Source organism: Kwoniella botswanensis, chromosome 1 (genome assembly GCF_036426115.1).
Source record: "Kwoniella botswanensis chromosome 1, complete sequence".
Lineage (NCBI taxonomy): Eukaryota > Fungi > Basidiomycota > Tremellomycetes > Tremellales > Cryptococcaceae > Kwoniella > Kwoniella botswanensis.
In genome coordinates, this window is record NC_088599.1 from 4112207 (window position 1) to 4130414 (window position 18208).

General features: G+C 45.7%; 8 protein-coding genes across 8 annotated transcripts; 3 read left to right on the top strand and 5 right to left on the bottom strand.

Moving 5' to 3' along the window:
* Nucleotides 1-51: 51 nt before the first annotated feature.
* On the bottom strand, nucleotides 52-1563 carry L199_001554 (uncharacterized protein; the record flags this gene model as incomplete). The annotated part of the gene is made up of 7 exons (XM_064887307.1): nucleotides 52-135; nucleotides 222-344; nucleotides 424-708; nucleotides 790-1016; nucleotides 1106-1295; nucleotides 1387-1460; nucleotides 1536-1563. 7 exons carry the CDS (start codon nucleotides 1561-1563, stop codon nucleotides 52-54), a joined length of 1011 nt encoding a protein of 336 aa, XP_064743379.1.
* Nucleotides 1564-2008: 445 nt separating this feature from the next.
* Nucleotides 2009-4656, bottom strand: L199_001555 (uncharacterized protein; the record flags this gene model as incomplete). The annotated part of the gene is made up of 9 exons (XM_064887308.1): nucleotides 2009-2068; nucleotides 2128-2246; nucleotides 2302-2353; nucleotides 2426-3045; nucleotides 3096-3329; nucleotides 3386-3637; nucleotides 3698-3855; nucleotides 3917-4378; nucleotides 4460-4656. The coding sequence occupies 9 exons, from the start codon at nucleotides 4654-4656 to the stop codon at nucleotides 2009-2011; spliced, it is 2154 nt and encodes a 717-aa protein (XP_064743380.1).
* Nucleotides 4657-4996: 340 nt separating this feature from the next.
* L199_001556 (uncharacterized protein) lies at nucleotides 4997-6766 on the top strand (the record flags this gene model as incomplete). Its single annotated transcript, XM_064887309.1, has 7 exons — nucleotides 4997-5098; nucleotides 5166-5769; nucleotides 5870-5952; nucleotides 6012-6039; nucleotides 6111-6261; nucleotides 6334-6661; nucleotides 6728-6766. The coding sequence occupies 7 exons, from the start codon at nucleotides 4997-4999 to the stop codon at nucleotides 6764-6766; spliced, it is 1335 nt and encodes a 444-aa protein (XP_064743381.1).
* Nucleotides 6767-7153: 387 nt separating this feature from the next.
* L199_001557 (uncharacterized protein) lies at nucleotides 7154-8450 on the top strand (the record flags this gene model as incomplete). Its single annotated transcript, XM_064887310.1, has 6 exons — nucleotides 7154-7165; nucleotides 7233-7294; nucleotides 7359-7446; nucleotides 7510-7910; nucleotides 8030-8203; nucleotides 8261-8450. 6 exons carry the CDS (start codon nucleotides 7154-7156, stop codon nucleotides 8448-8450), a joined length of 927 nt encoding a protein of 308 aa, XP_064743382.1.
* Nucleotides 8451-8811: 361 nt separating this feature from the next.
* L199_001558 (uncharacterized protein) lies at nucleotides 8812-11043 on the bottom strand (the record flags this gene model as incomplete). Its single annotated transcript, XM_064887311.1, has 9 exons — nucleotides 8812-9156; nucleotides 9213-9347; nucleotides 9410-9551; nucleotides 9630-9902; nucleotides 9987-10093; nucleotides 10148-10374; nucleotides 10645-10705; nucleotides 10769-10943; nucleotides 11027-11043. The coding sequence occupies 9 exons, from the start codon at nucleotides 11041-11043 to the stop codon at nucleotides 8812-8814; spliced, it is 1482 nt and encodes a 493-aa protein (XP_064743383.1).
* A 193-nt stretch (nucleotides 11044-11236) lies between these two features.
* L199_001559 (uncharacterized protein) lies at nucleotides 11237-15573 on the bottom strand (the record flags this gene model as incomplete). The annotated part of the gene is made up of 17 exons (XM_064887312.1): nucleotides 11237-11309; nucleotides 11365-11699; nucleotides 11761-11959; nucleotides 12034-12462; nucleotides 12534-12618; nucleotides 12683-12934; nucleotides 13002-13065; nucleotides 13118-13464; nucleotides 13529-13643; nucleotides 13692-13779; nucleotides 13838-13881; nucleotides 13937-13981; nucleotides 14038-14411; nucleotides 14474-14606; nucleotides 14672-14810; nucleotides 14887-14990; nucleotides 15064-15573. 17 exons carry the CDS (start codon nucleotides 15571-15573, stop codon nucleotides 11237-11239), a joined length of 3336 nt encoding a protein of 1111 aa, XP_064743384.1.
* A 677-nt stretch (nucleotides 15574-16250) lies between these two features.
* On the bottom strand, nucleotides 16251-17259 carry L199_001560 (uncharacterized protein; the record flags this gene model as incomplete). Its single annotated transcript, XM_064887313.1, has 3 exons — nucleotides 16251-16460; nucleotides 16516-16868; nucleotides 16935-17259. The coding sequence occupies 3 exons, from the start codon at nucleotides 17257-17259 to the stop codon at nucleotides 16251-16253; spliced, it is 888 nt and encodes a 295-aa protein (XP_064743385.1).
* Nucleotides 17260-17669: 410 nt separating this feature from the next.
* L199_001561 (uncharacterized protein) lies at nucleotides 17670-18182 on the top strand (the record flags this gene model as incomplete). The annotated part of the gene is made up of 1 exon (XM_064887314.1): nucleotides 17670-18182. One exon carries the CDS (start codon nucleotides 17670-17672, stop codon nucleotides 18180-18182), a length of 513 nt encoding a protein of 170 aa, XP_064743386.1.
* Between the last annotated feature and the right edge of the window lie 26 nt (nucleotides 18183-18208).

Here is an 18208-nt window from a genome sequence, read left to right on the forward strand (position 1 = left end):
GGAATGCATCCAGATCATCGACAAAGCTTGCAGTCACCTGCTCAGAGCCGATTATTTCTTTTGTTCGGGAACTTGGTTCAATAAACCTTTACCACTGAGAGCCGAGATGAGGTTATCCAATACGAGAATTTCCATCTACGTTAAACATAAAAGTATCAGCATCTATTAACTTACCGGTCCGCAATCTCATGCGACATGTGAGATATGCTGAATCGACTTACCTTCTTTTGAGAATCTCTGGTCTCAGTACCCATATGAGGCAGTACGGTGATCTTGTCATTTTGTAAGAGTTTAGGGTTGACGTTGGGTTCATCAGGGAAGACATCAAGACCTGCGCTGAAGAGCTGTAGATATATGATAGAAATGATCAGCGACCATTACATGACACAGTGATAGATCTATGATATACGATTACAGACTCACTTTACCGCTATCCAAAGCTTGCAACAAAGCCTCCTCATCAACCACAGCTCCTCTGGCAGTATTGACCAACACACTACCATCTTTCATTTGATCAAATTGCTTCTTACCGAAACTTCCTTTGGTTTTATCGTTCAAGGGCAAGTTCAACGAAACGATATCGGATTGCTTTAAGAGATCTTCCACGTTGGGGATATAGGTACATGGGAAATCGGGTGGTGGGGTAATTTCATTTCGGTTGTGGTAGATTACTTTCATGTCGAAGGCTATCAATCGACGAGCGAGGGCCTAAGAATCTACGTCAACTCCATGTCCTTATATCCACCTGGACCACCAATGATGAGGATGGGGTAATTCTGTTTGACTCACCTTACCGATACCTCCCATACCTATAATACCCAAAACCTTCTCCTCGGGATCTCTAGCAGGTGACAAACCAGATTTCCATTGACCATTTCTCACATTAACTTCAGCTCGGTAGAACTGTCTCATAGCTGAGATAGCCAAGAATGCACCGACGGTAGCAGTGGCAGCATCGACCGCACCGGGTGTGTGGGAAACTTCAATCCCTTTGGCAGTAGCTGCGGCGATATCAACTGAGATTACAATCAACCAGATAATATTAGCATCTATCTCCCTTATATCTCTATCTACGGATATAGACGGTTAGATTCGAATAACTCACTTTGGTCGTATCCTGCACCGTTATGAGCGATGTACTTTACACTCTTTGGTAAATGTTCGATCAAATCTTTGTCGAAGATCCCAATAGCAGAAGCAGAGTCATTGTGTCTGTATATACCGACGATATTGGCGTATTTCCCACCTGATGAGAGGTCTTTGTAAAATTCTTCTCTGGAGGATGAGGTGAGTTCCTGCGAGGGTCATATGAAGGTCTCAGAATTGATACTCAATGCACACGAGGGATAGCTACAGTTTTGTTCAGAAAAGGTGCGATCAACTCACGAGAACCTCAGCGACCGCTCCAAGTTTGGAGTTCTGCTCTTCCTTAGACCAGACGATACCGTTCTTGGGGTTTGCTGGGGCATGAACCATGAACGTCAACTGCTATCGTTCAAACGGAGACAATGCCTGTCACAACGAACTGTACTCACCAGCAATGAGGACCTGTGGTTTAGACATCTTGACAATCACTGAATGAGTATATGGTTCTGTTAATGAGGGGATTATGAGAGCAGGAGAGGGTGGGGGTGTGTTAAGAAGTACTTTGTGATTCCATATATGGATGTCTTGTACTGCAGGGGGGTGAAAATGCGAGCATCGGGGAACCAACTCCGGACCGGTTCAACCGATCAAGCACATCTTACGTTACATGGGTGAGCTCCTCGTACTACACATACATATTCTACTTTCTATTCGATAGAATAAGATCATGCATGAGATTAGATTAGCGACATGATATACGCTAGAACATGAATGTATAACCACTATGTACACAACAACGACCAGCATGCTAGAGAAGGATATAGTAATACGGAACGAATGATGCGAATACTGAATAATGCTATGTGATTGAATAATGAAAGAATGACAGGACAGACATCCAAACGAATAGATGATTACACATTCACACATTCAAATCTTTCAGCTGTGATGACCATACAGCGACCTTTCGATGAGCCATAACCTGTGAGTTTCTATTAGCATACAAACGGAGGGAAATGGTCGAAGTAGGATCAGACTCACCTTGTCGGGGTTGAAACCTAATACCTGCAGCCCCTCCAAAGACGTAGCTCGAGAAAGAGCAACATATGCTTGACCTTTTTCGAATACTTTGCCGAGATCGACTTTGACTCGGTCGAGAGCTACGCCAGAGAAGTCAGCTGATAAGTACTGACGAAAGCTCTTCTAACGACTTACTTTGACCTTGAGATTTATGGATAGACATAGCCCAAGCTAAAATCAAGGGGAGCTATAGTGGATAGCACAAAGATCAGCTTGACCTGTTCTTCTTTTCGACTGCTAGATGGAAGCCTACACCTACCTGGTGCCTTGCTGCCTGAGTTTCACCATTTGGTAGTTCAGCTTTGAATGAATCCGGTTCAACCAGTAGATCCCTCGTTCCACCTGGCACGTTGAATCTAACAACCGGAGGAGGTTTCAAAGCACCGGAAGCGACTTTATCTTCGAATGCCTGTCGCAACTTCAATCTCTTGTGTCTTTCCTCTTCATCCAGATCTTCCAAATCGGCATCGGGCGCCCATTTCCCCGTAGAATCAGTCATATAAAATTGTTTGTGACAGAATCCTATCACTCTTCCCATCGAACCGTTAACCAACGTTTCATCCATATTCTTGATCAACATCACTTGAGCGTCCACTTTCAATTCGAGGAATTTTGGAGCCATAAAGTTGCTGAGCAGTTTTTCCCTTTGTATAGGATCGGTTATCTGACCGCTGTCAGTCGACATATAGCTATATCCATCGGTATTGAGCTGATTCAGTCGAGTGCCATTCGCTCTATCAACATCTTCTCGTCGAGGGAAAAGTTCGGTCGGCTCGATATTATCGTCATAACGCACTTCCCTGGCAAGGCTTCGGAAAGCTTGGATCGATTGAGGAGTAAGTTTACCAAACCGCATTTCGTTGAGCATATCGATAAATCCTATGAGATCTCCATTAGCAGGGAACCAATGCTTGACGTGGACTACTCACGAGGATCTTTCTGACGGAACACCTTGGATAAGTTGACACTCATATGTATAGTCTCATTCCACATATCCGCTTCGAAGCAGAATTTCGGCATGGAATTACCTTTGGTGACCGGCGGGAGCTGGAAGAAATCTCCAGTGACAACGATTTGTATACCTCCCCAGGGTTTGGGGTTCTTCCGAATCATCTGAGCGACTTTGCAGAATTTATCGAACATCTGTCCTTCCACCATTGATACTATGATGATGGGTCAGCTTAAAGACTATGTGCAATAATTAATAGCATCAACTCACCCTCATCGATGATCAACACCTTTGTTCTCTGCCATCTAGCAGCAGCCTTCTTGTTCTTCTTCAGCTTCCCGACTAAAACATCCGGTTTCTCAATTGCCAATCCCACACCACCAAAGGAATGAAGAGTTACACCACCGATATTACACGCTGCTATACCAGTAGAAGCGGTGATAGCTACAGCGTCCGGAGCGCTGGAAAATTTCTTTCGAAGATTCGTGATGAGTTCCCTAAGTAAGACAGATTTACCGGTACCTTTGGAATTCAAAACGATTAGTGATGATTACGAAGTCTGCGAGTGAGAATGCTGCATACCTGCTGAACCAGTGAAGAATATATTCTTCCCTTCCGCTACTACCAACTGCATTACTTTCTGTTGTTCCGCACTCAGCGTAACTTTCTGCTTGATATTCAGAGTTGAGCCAGCGGATCTTCCAGCAGAACCCGTTCGAGTTTTAGCTTTCTTGGATGTTCTATATGGCGATTTATCAGCTGAGCTGGAAAAAATTGGAGTATCTAGCTGAATACACTTACGCATGTTCTTCTTCCCACGGCAGAGCTCTTTTAGGTAAACTAGGTAATGACGGTAATTCCTGTTTGACCGATGGCTTCTCTAATCCCCTCAATTGCGAACTCGCACTGACAAATTCATTCGGGTTGATTTTACCCTTCATTGTGTTCTGCGTACTACTTTCTGATTTGGAAGTTATAGTGGATGATTCGGATTGTTTCCGAGCGGATGGAGGAAGAGGTTGTGAGGAAGTCGTATTTTGAGACATAGCTTCTAGGATCGCTTTTCTTCGTTTCTCCGCCGGTGTCAATTCAGGTATATTATAGAAGGTGGAAGCTACAGCTGGCTTCGAGCTGAGAGTAGCCGATGACTTGGAAATGGTAGAGGAAGAGATCGAAGCTTTAGGTGATGATGAGGAAGAGGAAGAGAATTTCGGCTGAGGAGGGATGGAAGGAAGGGGTGGTAGGTTGCCTTTACGTTTTACTCTGTGCATTGGAACCATACATCAGCTGAGTCGTCGATTGCGGTCAGAGTACCTATGGATAAGGAAGCTGATGGACACTCACCTGTCTGGACTCGGACTCCAGTCCAGCACCTCTATCACCTCTGAAGAACCTTTCAACGAAGTCTTTTCTTCCTCGTCATCATTCCCCCAATCCCTCTTGAAGCTGTTCACTCTCGAGAACCCATTGTTCAGCCTACTCGTGCTTCCACTGCTTGATGAGGCATGTGAGCCTGTCCTCGAAGTGACCAGTGATGGCATCGTTGTATATTGACCTTTTCGTGAGGGTATGAAGAAGAGTGTGAGTTGATGAGTGATGAAGATGTAATTCTGATTTCCTGGTTGACGCGACTATGACCCATTTAATGTTGTTGTTGTTGTCGTTGATTTTTCATCACCAAAGCGGCGCGTGCGAGATGTAAGTGATACCCCCACTTAGCACCGTATCTTTGACCTCCACCTTCAACCAAATACTTGTAAAATAAATATTTCAAGATCAAAAGCAAAATCATCCTATCCAGCATTCAACGTTCGAAGTGATAACATCCAGATCATCCATATATACAGCATACAATAACGCAAAGAGCATATCACAAACAAGATGGTACGAGACAAGAAGATCAAGAATGCTTTCAAGCGATCGGACGAACACCGGAAAGCCAAGAGGGAGAAAGAGCAAGCCAAGTTGGCTAGACGTATGGAGGTGAGTTAATGCCTTTACTTGATTAACCTGTACAGAGTGGAAAGCTAAACAACACCTGGTTTTGTAGATCAAGAAAGCAGAGAAGAACAAAGAGAACGGAGCTGCACTCAAAGCTGAACGACTGGCTAAGAACATACCTAGAACATTGGACAATACCCGTCAATTCGATGCTACCTCTTATCTCACTGCTGATCCAGCTACAATGAGGGATCTGGAAGAGAAGGCTGCGAGGGCCAGTAGGATGATCAATGGTGAAGAACCGGAAGAAGATGGTGAAGAAAGCGATGATGAGGATGAAGATGAAGATGAAGATGAAGATGAAGAGATGCCAGAAGCTGGACCATCGAAACAGCGTAATACCCAAGCGGATAATGACGAGGAAGAAGGCGATGAAGATGAAGAGGTAGAGGAGGAAGAACAAGAAGAACAACAGCAGCAAGAGATACCTCGAGATCAACCTCTGCCACCCCCAAAAATCCTAATAACGACATCCGCTTCACCATGTAAATTAACTTATAACTTTTGTGATGATCTGAAGAACGTTTTCCCAGGTGGTGAATTCTTTAAAAGACCTAGAGGAAGAGGATATGAGATTGGTCGAGTGGCCAGATGGGCTGGTAAAAGGGGTTATGGAGCTTTGATCGTTGTCAATGAGGATCACAAGGCGCCTAGTAAGTGACCTACATATGATTGAAGTCTTCTCTTGTCTCACAGAATATCTCTATGAGGATGTCTCAGCAAGGCTCAACAACTGACGGATATTTGCGGTAGACGCTATTACCCTCATAAATCTGCCTGCTGGTCCGACAGCCTACTTCAAGCTTAGCAGTGTTATTCCAAGTGCTCAGATATATGTAGGTTATGATTGATCTTGTAATCTGATTGTCGATGAATGCTTATCCTGCATTCATAGGGTCACGCTCGTCCTTCTCCTCATTCTCGTAAGTGACCTATTCTAATCATCTTGTATCGCAAAAGGTAGCTGAGCCAAATCTTTATCGCCCATCTGCAGCCGAACTTATCCTCAACAACTTTACCACCTTACTCGGTCACAGCGTCGGTCGATTATTCGGTTCCTTATTCCCTCCCCAGCCCCAATTTAGAGGGAGGCAAGTGGTGACGCTGCATAACCAGCGAGATTTCTTGTTCTTCAGGCGTCACAGGTCAGTCGAGTCATTACTATCTTCATTTTCCCTTCGTCCTTACGGGTAGATTACTGACAAGATCGTATATAGGTACATGTTCACTTCACCAACATCAGCGAAATTACAGGAGATAGGTCCTCGATTCACGCTGAAACTCCGATGGCTGCGAAAAGGTCTACCATCAGTCACAGCGCCAGATGGAAGAGCCCCGGCCGGTGAGAATGACGATGAAGATGTTGACCTATCTTCAGATGAGGAAGGTGTCGATGAAGCAGAATTAGCGGAGAGGGAGAAGAAAGATGAGGACGAAGCTATGGCTGAGATGGGTATGCCTGGCAAACAGAAGAAACCTGTTGAAGATACTGGTATCAAGGTACCTGGTCTGGCCGAAACGGGTGAATACGAATGGAAGTGGAAGGTGAGTAGATTCTATACACATACATACTCTTAGCAGCTGCTGATTGATGCTCTTCGCTCACTTTAGCCGAAGATGGAGGTGTCAAGGAGAACGTTCTTCCTCTAGACAGGGACTTGCTTCTCGCTTTTCCCCTCAGTAGATTCTTCCCTTGCTCATATATGTATTCATCCGTTATGTATGCACTGCACTTGCCATCTTCCCTTATTGCATTGCTCATCATCTACATTTAAGCTTGTTTTGGTATATGTATCTTTGGCGGTGATCGCCGAGACATGCTATGCCATCATTTCCACTTTCGGGTTAGAGGTGGGTGGTGTGTAATGTTCAACTTGTTCCTCCCGAATACAATCAACAACCTTCAGTATCGCTAGCATCACTCTATGACAAACCACAACGCAGTCGCAAAGAAAAATTCGACCGATAGGAATAGTTGCACCATTTGATACTTCAAAGCTCAAGAAATTAAGGAGTTGCCGACGATCATCATTCAGCATGAGCAATCAGGTACTTCTCTCTGCTTTTACGATTGTCTTGGCTTTGCCTCGAGACTGACAGTCCACTTATACCGCAGTTCGTACAAGGGTTGATACCCAAGATCAGAGCGATCTTAGAAGGTAGTGACCTGTCTACCGTGTAAGCCTTATCTATCTCCCTTCTGTGGACAATGATACAGTATTGATTGACGTATCCTATACAGTTCGGCAAAAGCAGTCCGAAAACAACTTGTTTCGGGGGGAGAAGATGAGGCGACTATCAAAGCATCCAGAGGGGCAATTGACGAGGAGGTGAGTCCAAACATGCTCATCTCGACAAATGAAACAAGCTGATGTGTGGGAATTGATGTGTAGATCAGTACGATATACGACCAACTCACTTCTGCCGCACCACCTTCCCCACCATCCTCTCCCGATGAGCCTTTACGACCCAAAGCCGAACCTGGCTCATCACAACCTCATCCACTACATGTGAAAAGTGAAGTGAAGCCGGCAATAGATGAGGAGGTAGACCCTGAGACCGACGAACAGATGGCAAGGAGATTACAACTTGAGTATAACGATCAAGCGAGTTCGTCCAGGCCCCGAAGGGCTAATGCGACTACTCCAGCGAAGAAGAAGAAGAAAGCTACTAAGAAGAGGTTGAGTAGAGCTGATGCGGATAGTGGAGATGAAGATGGTGGGGAGGGGAAAAAGAAGAAAAGGAAAACGGAGCCGAATCCGAATAATCCCTTTAATAAGGAGATGATCTTGAGGTGAGTCGATTGTCACCCAGAACTTTTGGTCATCGCAAAATTCATTGTATCCTTCTTTACATATATTAAACCCTAAATACCACTCTTTGGAACGATTTGTGCTCACACACCTTTCTCAGTGACGCACTCGCAGACTTGGTCTCCGCACCTAGATTATCCCGTCCCCAAGTCGTCAAGCAAATATGGGCATACGTTAAAGAACATGATTTTCAAGATCAATCAGATAAGAGATATATATTGTGTGATGATAAGTTGAAAAAGGTATTTCACACAGATAGATTACATATGTTCACGTAAGTCCTATTTCCACCACCAAAAATTGACACCCGTTGCTCACCTTCACTTTGCAGAATGAATAAAATCTTGGTGGATCATCTACGCAATCCGGACGATGTGATATTCAAAAACGAGAATGAGACTAAAGACGGGATCAAAGATGAAATGCCTCCATCCTCTGCTCCTATTCCTCTATCCATACAGCCTGTCCAGGATATAATAGATGGTGAATCGGAAGAAGAGTCGGATGATGAAGATTACTAGAATGGATTGTCTCTGTTTGGAATATTCAAGGAGGCAAAATTGTTGGTAATGCTAGGTCAGAGGAAGAGTTTATGTGGTATCATGATTGGTATGTAGGTTTCTAGAACTCTTACACTGCTTCGCCTGGGCTCTCTGTTCTCTGTAGACTATGTGACTGTAACGTGTCATTCTCGTACAAGATATATGTTTCATGCGCATAGGTAGAATGATGATGATAATAAATTGATACTTATGATCACAATATACATGAAGATGGACTAACAAAAGGAATAGGATATTAACGACAATCAATCGATACGTGGCTCAAAGTATACAAGACCCTGCCCAGGATACAAACCGGTGCGGTGATTCTTGAATTCCCCTAATTAACCCACCGCGCAGACGGAGTATGACAAGAAAGTGGTACGCCAGAATGTGCGTCATCCTTCGTATCGTCAGGGGCAGTGGCGATGCGCCATGCCATCGGTACTGCGGATTGCCATGCCATGGGTGCTGTGGATGATGTTCCTGGTCGAGTAGACGGTTCTTGCTGTTGCCATAAACTCCCCCACATCTCTTGAATAGCCTTTGCCTTTTGCTTTGCCTCGTCGGTCTCGCAAAGGCCCTCATCGAGAGCTGTTTCCCCAGGAGAGCGCGCTTGAGGCGGAGGGGATTCGGGAGACTGATCCTTCGTTGTACAGGATTTAAAGCCTGGATCTATCGGGATCTGTTCCACGCTTCCTCCAATTCAGCTCTTGACGCACCACCTTCATCGTGACTGACCATGGCCGAAGCCTTGTCTGGGATATTGCTCATTAATCCCGTAGCTTCTTGGTCATCTTCCGTTAGTATGGTTGTCGATACAAGAGCTTGTTTATCAAGGCTGGGAAATTGGGATCCCCCAAAGCCAGATTCATACTATTGAACGAATAAGTGCCCGATTTTGCTTCTGAGCTTGTTCAGGTGGAATCTTGACCCACCTCAATAATATGCGCTGAACAGATATCCCAAGCATCCTGTAATATTTCATGATAAGCCATAAGATCCTCTCCTCGCACCAGCGCGAGGATCTCTCTTTCTTGCTTGGGTAACAGCGATTCTTCTCTTTCCATTGCTGTCGATCTAGACAGAACCAAACTTTCACCATGCGATGCTCTAGCGTCCAAATCACCTAGCATCGTAAGAATGGGAGAAGATCACTTGGGATAATCCTCCAGTGGACCTAGGAATTCGGCAGGTTTCGGGTCTTCCGATTTGAACTCTTGACAGCTCAGCACACAACCGAGAAGTTGGAGGTTACGGTGTCCAGAGAGGTATTGTCCACTTACGCAATTTTGAAGCACCACAAGACGTTGGCAGGTAAGAATGCGTGAAGCCCACATGACCTCATGAGTGATTTCCCAGAATATGAGTTTTACATAAGTATCACAGGCTGAGACTGTCCTGAGAATCTCGAAATTATCCACTAGTCGTCTATAGGTCGATTATACTATCACTCAGACTAACTTCTCAATCGAGATGGTGTGATGTCTCGCTCTGATGGCGAAGACGACTTACCTCGAGGCAGCTTCGTAAACAAGCAACCAGTCTGCGCGAGGGTCAGAAGAAACCATTTTGTTTCCGGCGTATTGTGCAAGAATATACAATTCGACGGTATCGTCAACCTGAGGATGGGAAATCACCAGTGGTGAGGAAGACCAGTGATCCATCGTCCTTACCAATGAGTATGATGTATAGCCAACTGCCCGAAAGGCAGGCAAAGTCCTCGGTAGGATTTCAGGCGTTCTTCTGAAAAATCCATGAGTGACATAAGAAGGCTCCGCGTTTGTGCAATTAGAGTTGAGTTCTCGAGTGTTCGAATAGTTGGACTTAGACCTTAAGGTATCTATCTTGCTAGACAGTGCAAGTCGTTGAGCGTCTAAGATACCAGGAAGTGTCTTCGCGCCTGCACAGCTACAGCTGTTTCCCACCATTTGAGACGGATCTTCATGCTGTACGGAGTGAAGTCCTTGGTATCACCCATACGGGTCACCCCGATCTTTCTCATGATATTCAAGACCTTTTCAATGGCAAAACGATGTTGAGGCTTTTCAAAGAAACATCGACTGAGAAACTCATATATAGTGACGGTGTTGTGAGACGCCCAGGATCCTGTAGTCAATGTCGATACATCAGCACTTTTTTCAGCGGAACTAAGCATACTGCATCCGCTCACATCTGTAGGGACCCCGCTGCGGCCAGACATGGGGCTTGGAGGGAGCCACACCTGTCAAGATCTGTCAAGTAAACCATGAGGACATCAGGATGGCAATTTCAGCCTTTGTGATGATGTTACTCACCTGGAAAGCAGTTTTCCCGAAAGCGAAAACATCGCTTATTTCAGTAGCAGACCCACCTGCTACCACTTCAGGTGCTATTAAGGGAGCTTTCTTTCGGGTTGTAAGCGTATCGGGTGCAAATAATTCAAGCTCAGAAATGTAGCCGAGATCAGCCAGGACCGCTTGAGACCATGACCTATGAAGACGTTAGAGGGGGTAAGATTGGCATGAATGATTTGCTGGTTATGCAAGTGCTTCAAGCCTTTATAAATCAAATACATTATCCAAGAAACCATCGGTTGTTTCTTTAAGAAATGTTATTCCATACAAGCAATAGCGATACACAAATACTGTAAATGGATCCTGATATTTTATGATACGATTTTTGGTAGGATGCAGCATGATATCTAAAGATCTTCCACGGACAGTCACCTTCTATCCCCACTCCGATCTGCTCGTGACTTTGCAGCATAACAACGAGGATGATTTTTAAGCCAAATCACGGAAGAAGGTAGGATCGCCACCAGTAGGAGGGAATCTCAATACTGATAGATGTACAGCACTGCCATAGTAGAGATAGTCAGCTCTCACTGAGTAGACATCCAGGAGAGACTCACTTCTTGGGACCATTAGGTTTACTCGTCTTGACGGAGTATTGGAGTGGCCCATCGTCAACATCAGGTAACAGTCTATTGATAATGGGTAATCCTGGCGGAGAAGGCGGGACGGGTGATTGTGAAGGTGCCGGACTTGGGTTTGAGCTCGAGCCTGAGCTAATTCCCAGGCGAAAGGAAGATGCATCGTTTCCTTGATCTCGAGCCAGCGTCCAGAACCCCCAAGGTTCTTTACCGGACTTGCGAGTGGGTGATAAAACGTTGAATTTCAAGGTGGCTCCTGGTGCGAAATCCGATACAGCCATTGCGTAGTTATTTGCAATCAAGACTCCCACTACCTACGTTCAAGCGGTATTATCAGCCTTATGACGATGATGCAAATGACTGATAAGAACCTACCAGAACAATGTCCGTTCTCTGCATCCGTCCGAATCCATGTTCTTCCGCTGTTTTGAGGATGTCATCGATGTTTTCCATTAGATATGCTTTGAGCTTGGAGTAATCTCGTATCATTTGCGTCTTCCCGTCGGCCACGATCAATCTGACAGCCTTTCTACCTGGATACATTGGTACTGATATTTGTCGTCTGACAGCCTTACTATATGGATGTGAGGAAAGGTCAAGATGCTGCACGTGGACAGGGGGATGGATACCGAAGTATACAGAACTTACGTGAACTTGGTCTTTTTCGTACGGAATGCTGAGACTATTCTCACCCCAAAGTCCTTCGCCATGTCGCTCACAAGCTTGGGATAGATGACAGTTTCGCTTACTGCAATAACGTTCTGAGAGGCAGCAGTTGAGAATAGTAAACCTTGTCCTGGGGTGATCTTGCTTTTTATCGCATTATCAAGATAGACGAACCGACCGTCTTTCATGAATCCGATATCGCCTAGAGTGACGATGGTGGGATTCCATTGGGGTAGATTGAAGTGATCAGAGTAGTCTTGGAAGTTGAAGTACTTTCGGTAACGTCTCTCCAGTTCTAGCTCCGTGGGCGACTCGCGATCCGTCTGATCGGGCAGATAAATTGCACTGGCTGCATCACTAGCTACCGAGATGCTGTCCGATTCGTCACCCGAGAAGACAGGATCTTTCGAGCTGTCAGTAGAGGAAGATATGCAACGGCTTCCGTCAGCTGAAAGCTTTTGACTTGAACACAAGATACCCACTTGTCTTCATCATTTCCAGTAGGTACAGAGAATTGCGCCGTCAAAGAGACTTCGACGTCGCGCTTGGTGCTGGTCTCACCCATATCTAACAACAACATTTTGCGGACATCAGCATAGAGATTTGATTTGAAATTTAACGAAGGACTCACTCAGTCTATCCAATGGTACTGTGAGACTGGAAGTTGGTTGGAGTGGGTTAGGTCTGTCCCCCGACAAGTCGAGCAAGGTTTGAACAGACCGGTTGGATCGAAGTGGAGAGTCTGCATGGTCATACATCGCCTTCAACTCAACAGTTATTTCTGCAAAGCTGGGCCGGACGCGGGGATCTGCCGCCCAGCAACGGGTCATAAGTTCATATAGTCGATCTGGTATATCCGAAATTTGAGGGGGTCGTATACCCTCTGCAAGTGGAATAGAGTGAGATAGAGAAAACAGGATGCTGCTTAATATGTGATAGCAGAAACTTACCCAAAATGCTCATTTTGGCATTATAGGTATCCAAAGCAGCAAACGGAATTTCACCCGAATAGATCTACAGACTGCATTGGTCACCCCATACCATTCAAAGCTAGAATTCAGCTCACTTGATAGATAGTCATAGCGAACGAGTAAACATCGCACTCCCTAGTCAGAGGTGATAATTTCAATCTCTCTGGCGGAAGAAATCTCAGCGTCCCAGCATTACTTTCCATTTCTGTAGGATTAGCAGATTTGCTAGTGATATCGATCTTGATCTGTGATAGACCGAAATCACATAATCTAGGTCTACCTTCATCGTCGATTAGGATATTTTGACCTTTCAAATCGCCATGAAGCACATCTCGAGAATGTAGATACTCCATTCCCTGGGCGACTCCATGGATAAGAGCGATTCGATCGACTCTGCTTCCTGCATCTGAACGAATATAATCGGTTATTCGACCGTTTTTCACTAAGCAGAATTGGTCAGTTTCGGTACGCTCTTTCTGTGATATAGTATTTAAAAGACGACCCACTCCATGGACTGACTAGGAACCAAGGTGGAGGACCAACTGAGCTTGAAGCGCCAAAGAAGGGCAGGACAAATTTGCTATCGAGGCGACACCATATATTCACCTCAGCGAGGAAGAGCTAGACATGATAGACTCAGCACAAAATAGTGGCAACAGATTCACATACATGTTTGTCGGTCAGTGGATCAAGATCCTTGATCGCAACTTCCTGATTGTGCCATCTACCCTTCCAAACCTTGGCGAAGTTGCTTGTACTAAAAGTAAAGAGGTCAGGACTACCTTTGCAGAAAGACGAAATCATAGAGCACTCACCACTCTCGTTGTTCTCGATATACTTCATATTCAGTAATTGTCCACTGGCACCCAGTTAGCATGTGGAAAGGGAGATGATAGGTAATTCATAGTACTCACAACTGGTAGGTCTTCTACACTTTTTTGACTTTCACTTCGGAGGTACTATGGCAGAAAGTGAAAAACGGAATGCTATTTATCTGCAACGAGCGAGAACTTACCTTGAGGAAGCTTTGACAGAACATGCCCTTCGAGTTTTCGATATCGGTCTCATCAGTTGTCACTTGCCACGCCCTTCTGCCATGGCGACCTGCGACTGGCTCTGCTTCTTCCCAGGTCGCTAGTCTCGACAGTGCTAGCTCGTCATTATCGACTGAGAATGTTTGAACCTCAGACGACTGTAGGAAGTCAGGTGCGGCATATCGGAATTGCGCCACTGTAGTTAGAGGAGGAGGTGCTGGGTAGTAAGGGTGAGGTGTAGGGAATTGTACAGCTGCCGAAGACGGTTGAGACGATTCCGGAGAGCGATATCGATTATGATATTGTCTTTCAGCCTCCCGCTCGAGAGTTACAAGGACCTCCGGTACTTCCTCATCTGCAAGACAAATCTCGTGAGCAAGAGCCAGGTCGAGCCGTAACAGCAGATATTCCACTCACTCGCGATGAGATGACGGGCAGACTCAGGGTTTCGGATAAACTGTTCCAATCTCTTCGCAAAGTCTTGCCTATCTTGTTGTCTTTGAACTTGAGCTTCTTGTTGAAGTTGATCGAATGAAACAATAGATTCCAGCTGTAAGGTACATGCTCGGGTCAGACCTGGTCCGAGCAATACACACACCGAAAGGTTTTACTCACCGTAAATCGAGCGATATACATCAAGGTATCGTTTCTCGCATCATCAATTTGCCGCTGCATCTTACTCGCATATAAAAATAATTTGAATTTGGATCGTCCAACGAAGTTTTGGAGGAGCTCAGTATTACTTGTCAATTTTCTATACGATGCAATCAGGTGATCAGTCGACATGCCCATGAACACATGTTGACGTTGACCGAGGGCTCCTCACTCACACAAACAAAGCTTCTACCCCGTACTGGATATCCTCTGATAGAGGTGTGGTACTCGATTTGATCCTTGCCTGTACAGCTTCGACGATGGTAATGGAATCACTGACCTAATGATTTCGAATTCAGGGCCAAGATTCAGCTGTATGCCACTCTGCTCTTCACTAAGCATCTCTCACTCACCAGACCCAACGCATCCAATTTATTTTCCATGACCTTCTTAGCAGCATCTAACATCTGACGTAGACACATCATGATAGCTCCTCCTGTCTGTAGCAAAGGTATGGCAGACAATACATTTCCGACGAATTCCATTCCCGATCCCACCATTTCAAGTCTAACCACAGCCTTCTCTAACCTCTGAATGGAATGGCCGAAAGGGTCATCCAGAGGGTCGATGATGGATCTGATATCAGAATAGCTTCGTGTCGATTTGGTGAGCGTGCTGACACTATATTTAGAACTGGAGCGAAACATCTGCGCTTGATCATCTGGAATGTCCGCACTGACGGGACTCTCTGCGATAACATCCTGAGTTGATACCACGTCGAGCAGTAGCTGTGGTCTAGGCGAGGGGGTAACAGAGGTACTATTCGATGCTCGATTTCTAGTCGGCGTGGAAGATTGCGGAGTTGAAGGAAGGGATCCATTCTTGGAGTTGAGAGAGGGAGACTTGGTGCCTCCAGTGGACATTGTGAATGAATTGCTCGTCTGAGAAGGTAGGCTAGGTACAGACAATGTCAGTTAATAGCCGTTGAGTTTCATGATGGTTCAGCATCATAACAGGCTGACAGTCGATTTGCACGCATCACAATTGGGTGTAATAGATCTATAACGAACGTCTCGTTGAAAACACTCACGTCTCTCACTTTCCACGACACTGATCCTACTACAACTCGGCTAGGACTGACGACATGACATCCGATGTAGGTTGATAGTCGATCGTATGAGGGATGAGAGAGGAAAAAGGAGGACGATGCTATGATTGAGATTCTGAGATTCTGCACCGAGGCTGTGTGTGTGTTCTCACTAGAGTATCTCAAAGGGAAACAGAAGGATATTCCTAGTTGTACGATCAAAAGAGGACATAGACCATGAAGTGCGGGAATACTAGGTTTGAACTATGAGAGGGTGAGGCACAGGGTGGAGGGATGCATACACTATCCTCATGAGATCTCAGACATCACGGCGGCATAAAACTGTCGACAACGATGACAGCGAGCAAAGTACAGAGGAGATGACGATGACATACGAACAACCACGATACTTGTTCCGTAGATTGATGGTATGCAACCGTTGATAGAATCATCATCAGCTCACCAGGTACTGGTAGAGGACCCAGGTACATCATTGCAATGCATTTCGAGACACTACTGTTTCTTCAATGCCTTCTCTCGCAGATCCTCTGGTATCCATTCTATCGGGAATCCCTTCACACCGCCTACCACCTCGTGCTTTTTGAGAGATGTCTGATCGGCAGACCATGAGAAGGGGTTCTGTCTACTTCGTTTCTTTCGATGACGGGCAAGCAGGTGGCGTGTATCAATGGGTATATCAGCGGCCAATGGGGATTTAGGGTCCTAAATCACACAAGTCAGCTAACGGACTGGAAAAGGAAAACACGATGTAACTTACGTTGGCCGCTTGAACCAATCTATCAAGTATATTCGAAACCTCTATCCTATTCTGTTGGGTATTACCGAACCTCTCTTCCGCTATCTTGATCCAACCTTCTTTGCCTTCCTCCGACTCTGCTATGGCACCACCGTTAGGTACGAACTCTTCCTTCCCTGGTCTACCGGGAGTCCATCTAGGTCCAGCGAGGAGCTTGATACGCTGCATAGCATCTGTAGAGGAAAGTTTGAGTGAAGAGACGGGAACGAGCAAGACGGCTTTGGTATGGAACTTGGATGATGGTGATGATAAGTCAATGGTACTGGTTAATCGGATTGATGAGATGGGAGGGGTGAAAGTGGTTTTGTTGGCAGCTTAATTGCAACAATGTCATTTTCGTATTCGGTTCGAAGACTCAAGCTGCTAACGGATCTACTTACCCCTCAGAGCCTCTCTGTCCTCCTCTATCTTTCGTACCAAACCTTCTCCTTCCTGTATCCTGAACATCCTCATCCACCCGAGCGACGTAGCATCGTCAAACTCGAACTTGGGGGTGTTCATCACAGACCATGGTCTCCCTTTCTTCGCAAGGGCACTGGAAGGAGCTGCAGGGGTATCCGGGAAGACTGCCTGAGGCGAAGAGTCGGGTGCTGAAGAGTCTGGTTTAGCGTCTAGGGATGAAGCGGAAGATGAGAGCGATCGCAGGCTCAGTCGGACAGAGGATGATGATGGTAACGAGCGTAGAGTCGTTCTGGACACGGACATCTTGGTTGCTTGATCGGACACGGTGAATGGAAGTCGGCTCAACTGATCGACGTTGATGTAGTTTAAGCTCTCAACCTCAACAGCGAGAGGTCCAAACGTTCATCTTGCATCTTCAGCTTCAACTTTTTGAAGGTTAGTTGGCGACGCGCCTATCAAACGACGTATATAATGATCGGAAGGTACCGCAAGTTAGGCTCGAACCCTCAGTTTCGGAAAAAGTTGGTTCATGAGGTCAAGTTGTCAACTTCGTTCATTCTTCATCTTCCGCAGATCTGACGACCCATACACATTAATATTACCCAAGATAAGAGATAGCGACCGATCCCACCGAACCACCAGACGAGAATATACAAAGCATAAGCCTCATACTTATCAAAACTGTCACTTATTGGTCCCATCCTTCACGCAAAATGTCATCCTCCCTCTTTCGTCCCTCTTCGTCCAAGTTGACCTCCTTACGACCTATAATACAATCCCGAGCGAAGCACACGCACTCCACACCCCAGTCGTTATGGCAATCACGAACGCATCTGAATCCTCCTCCATCCGTTCCTCCACCTATGGTGCCCACATATCCTATGCGAGTCATCCTTTCGGACGGATCAACTTTCACTGCATACACGACAGCTCCTACTCCATCGACCAAAAAACTTACTCGAGACGTAAATAACAATCCCTTGTGGTCACCTGCAAGTGAAAGAAAGGGATTAGGCGAAGGTGAAGAAGGTAGAGTAGGAAGGTTCAGGAAGAGGTTCGAGGGTATTGTTATGGAAGAAGAACAGGCGAGTGTAGAAGCTAAGAAGGATGAGGCGTTCGGAGCGGGAGATTTGGATTGGATGTCTGAAGGCGGTGTAGAAGAGAAGATCAGTGAGAAGCAGAGAAACCCAGTAAAGGCTGGAAAAGGGAAAGGGAAGAAAAAGTAATCGATTAAGGTGAATAGTAGTACACT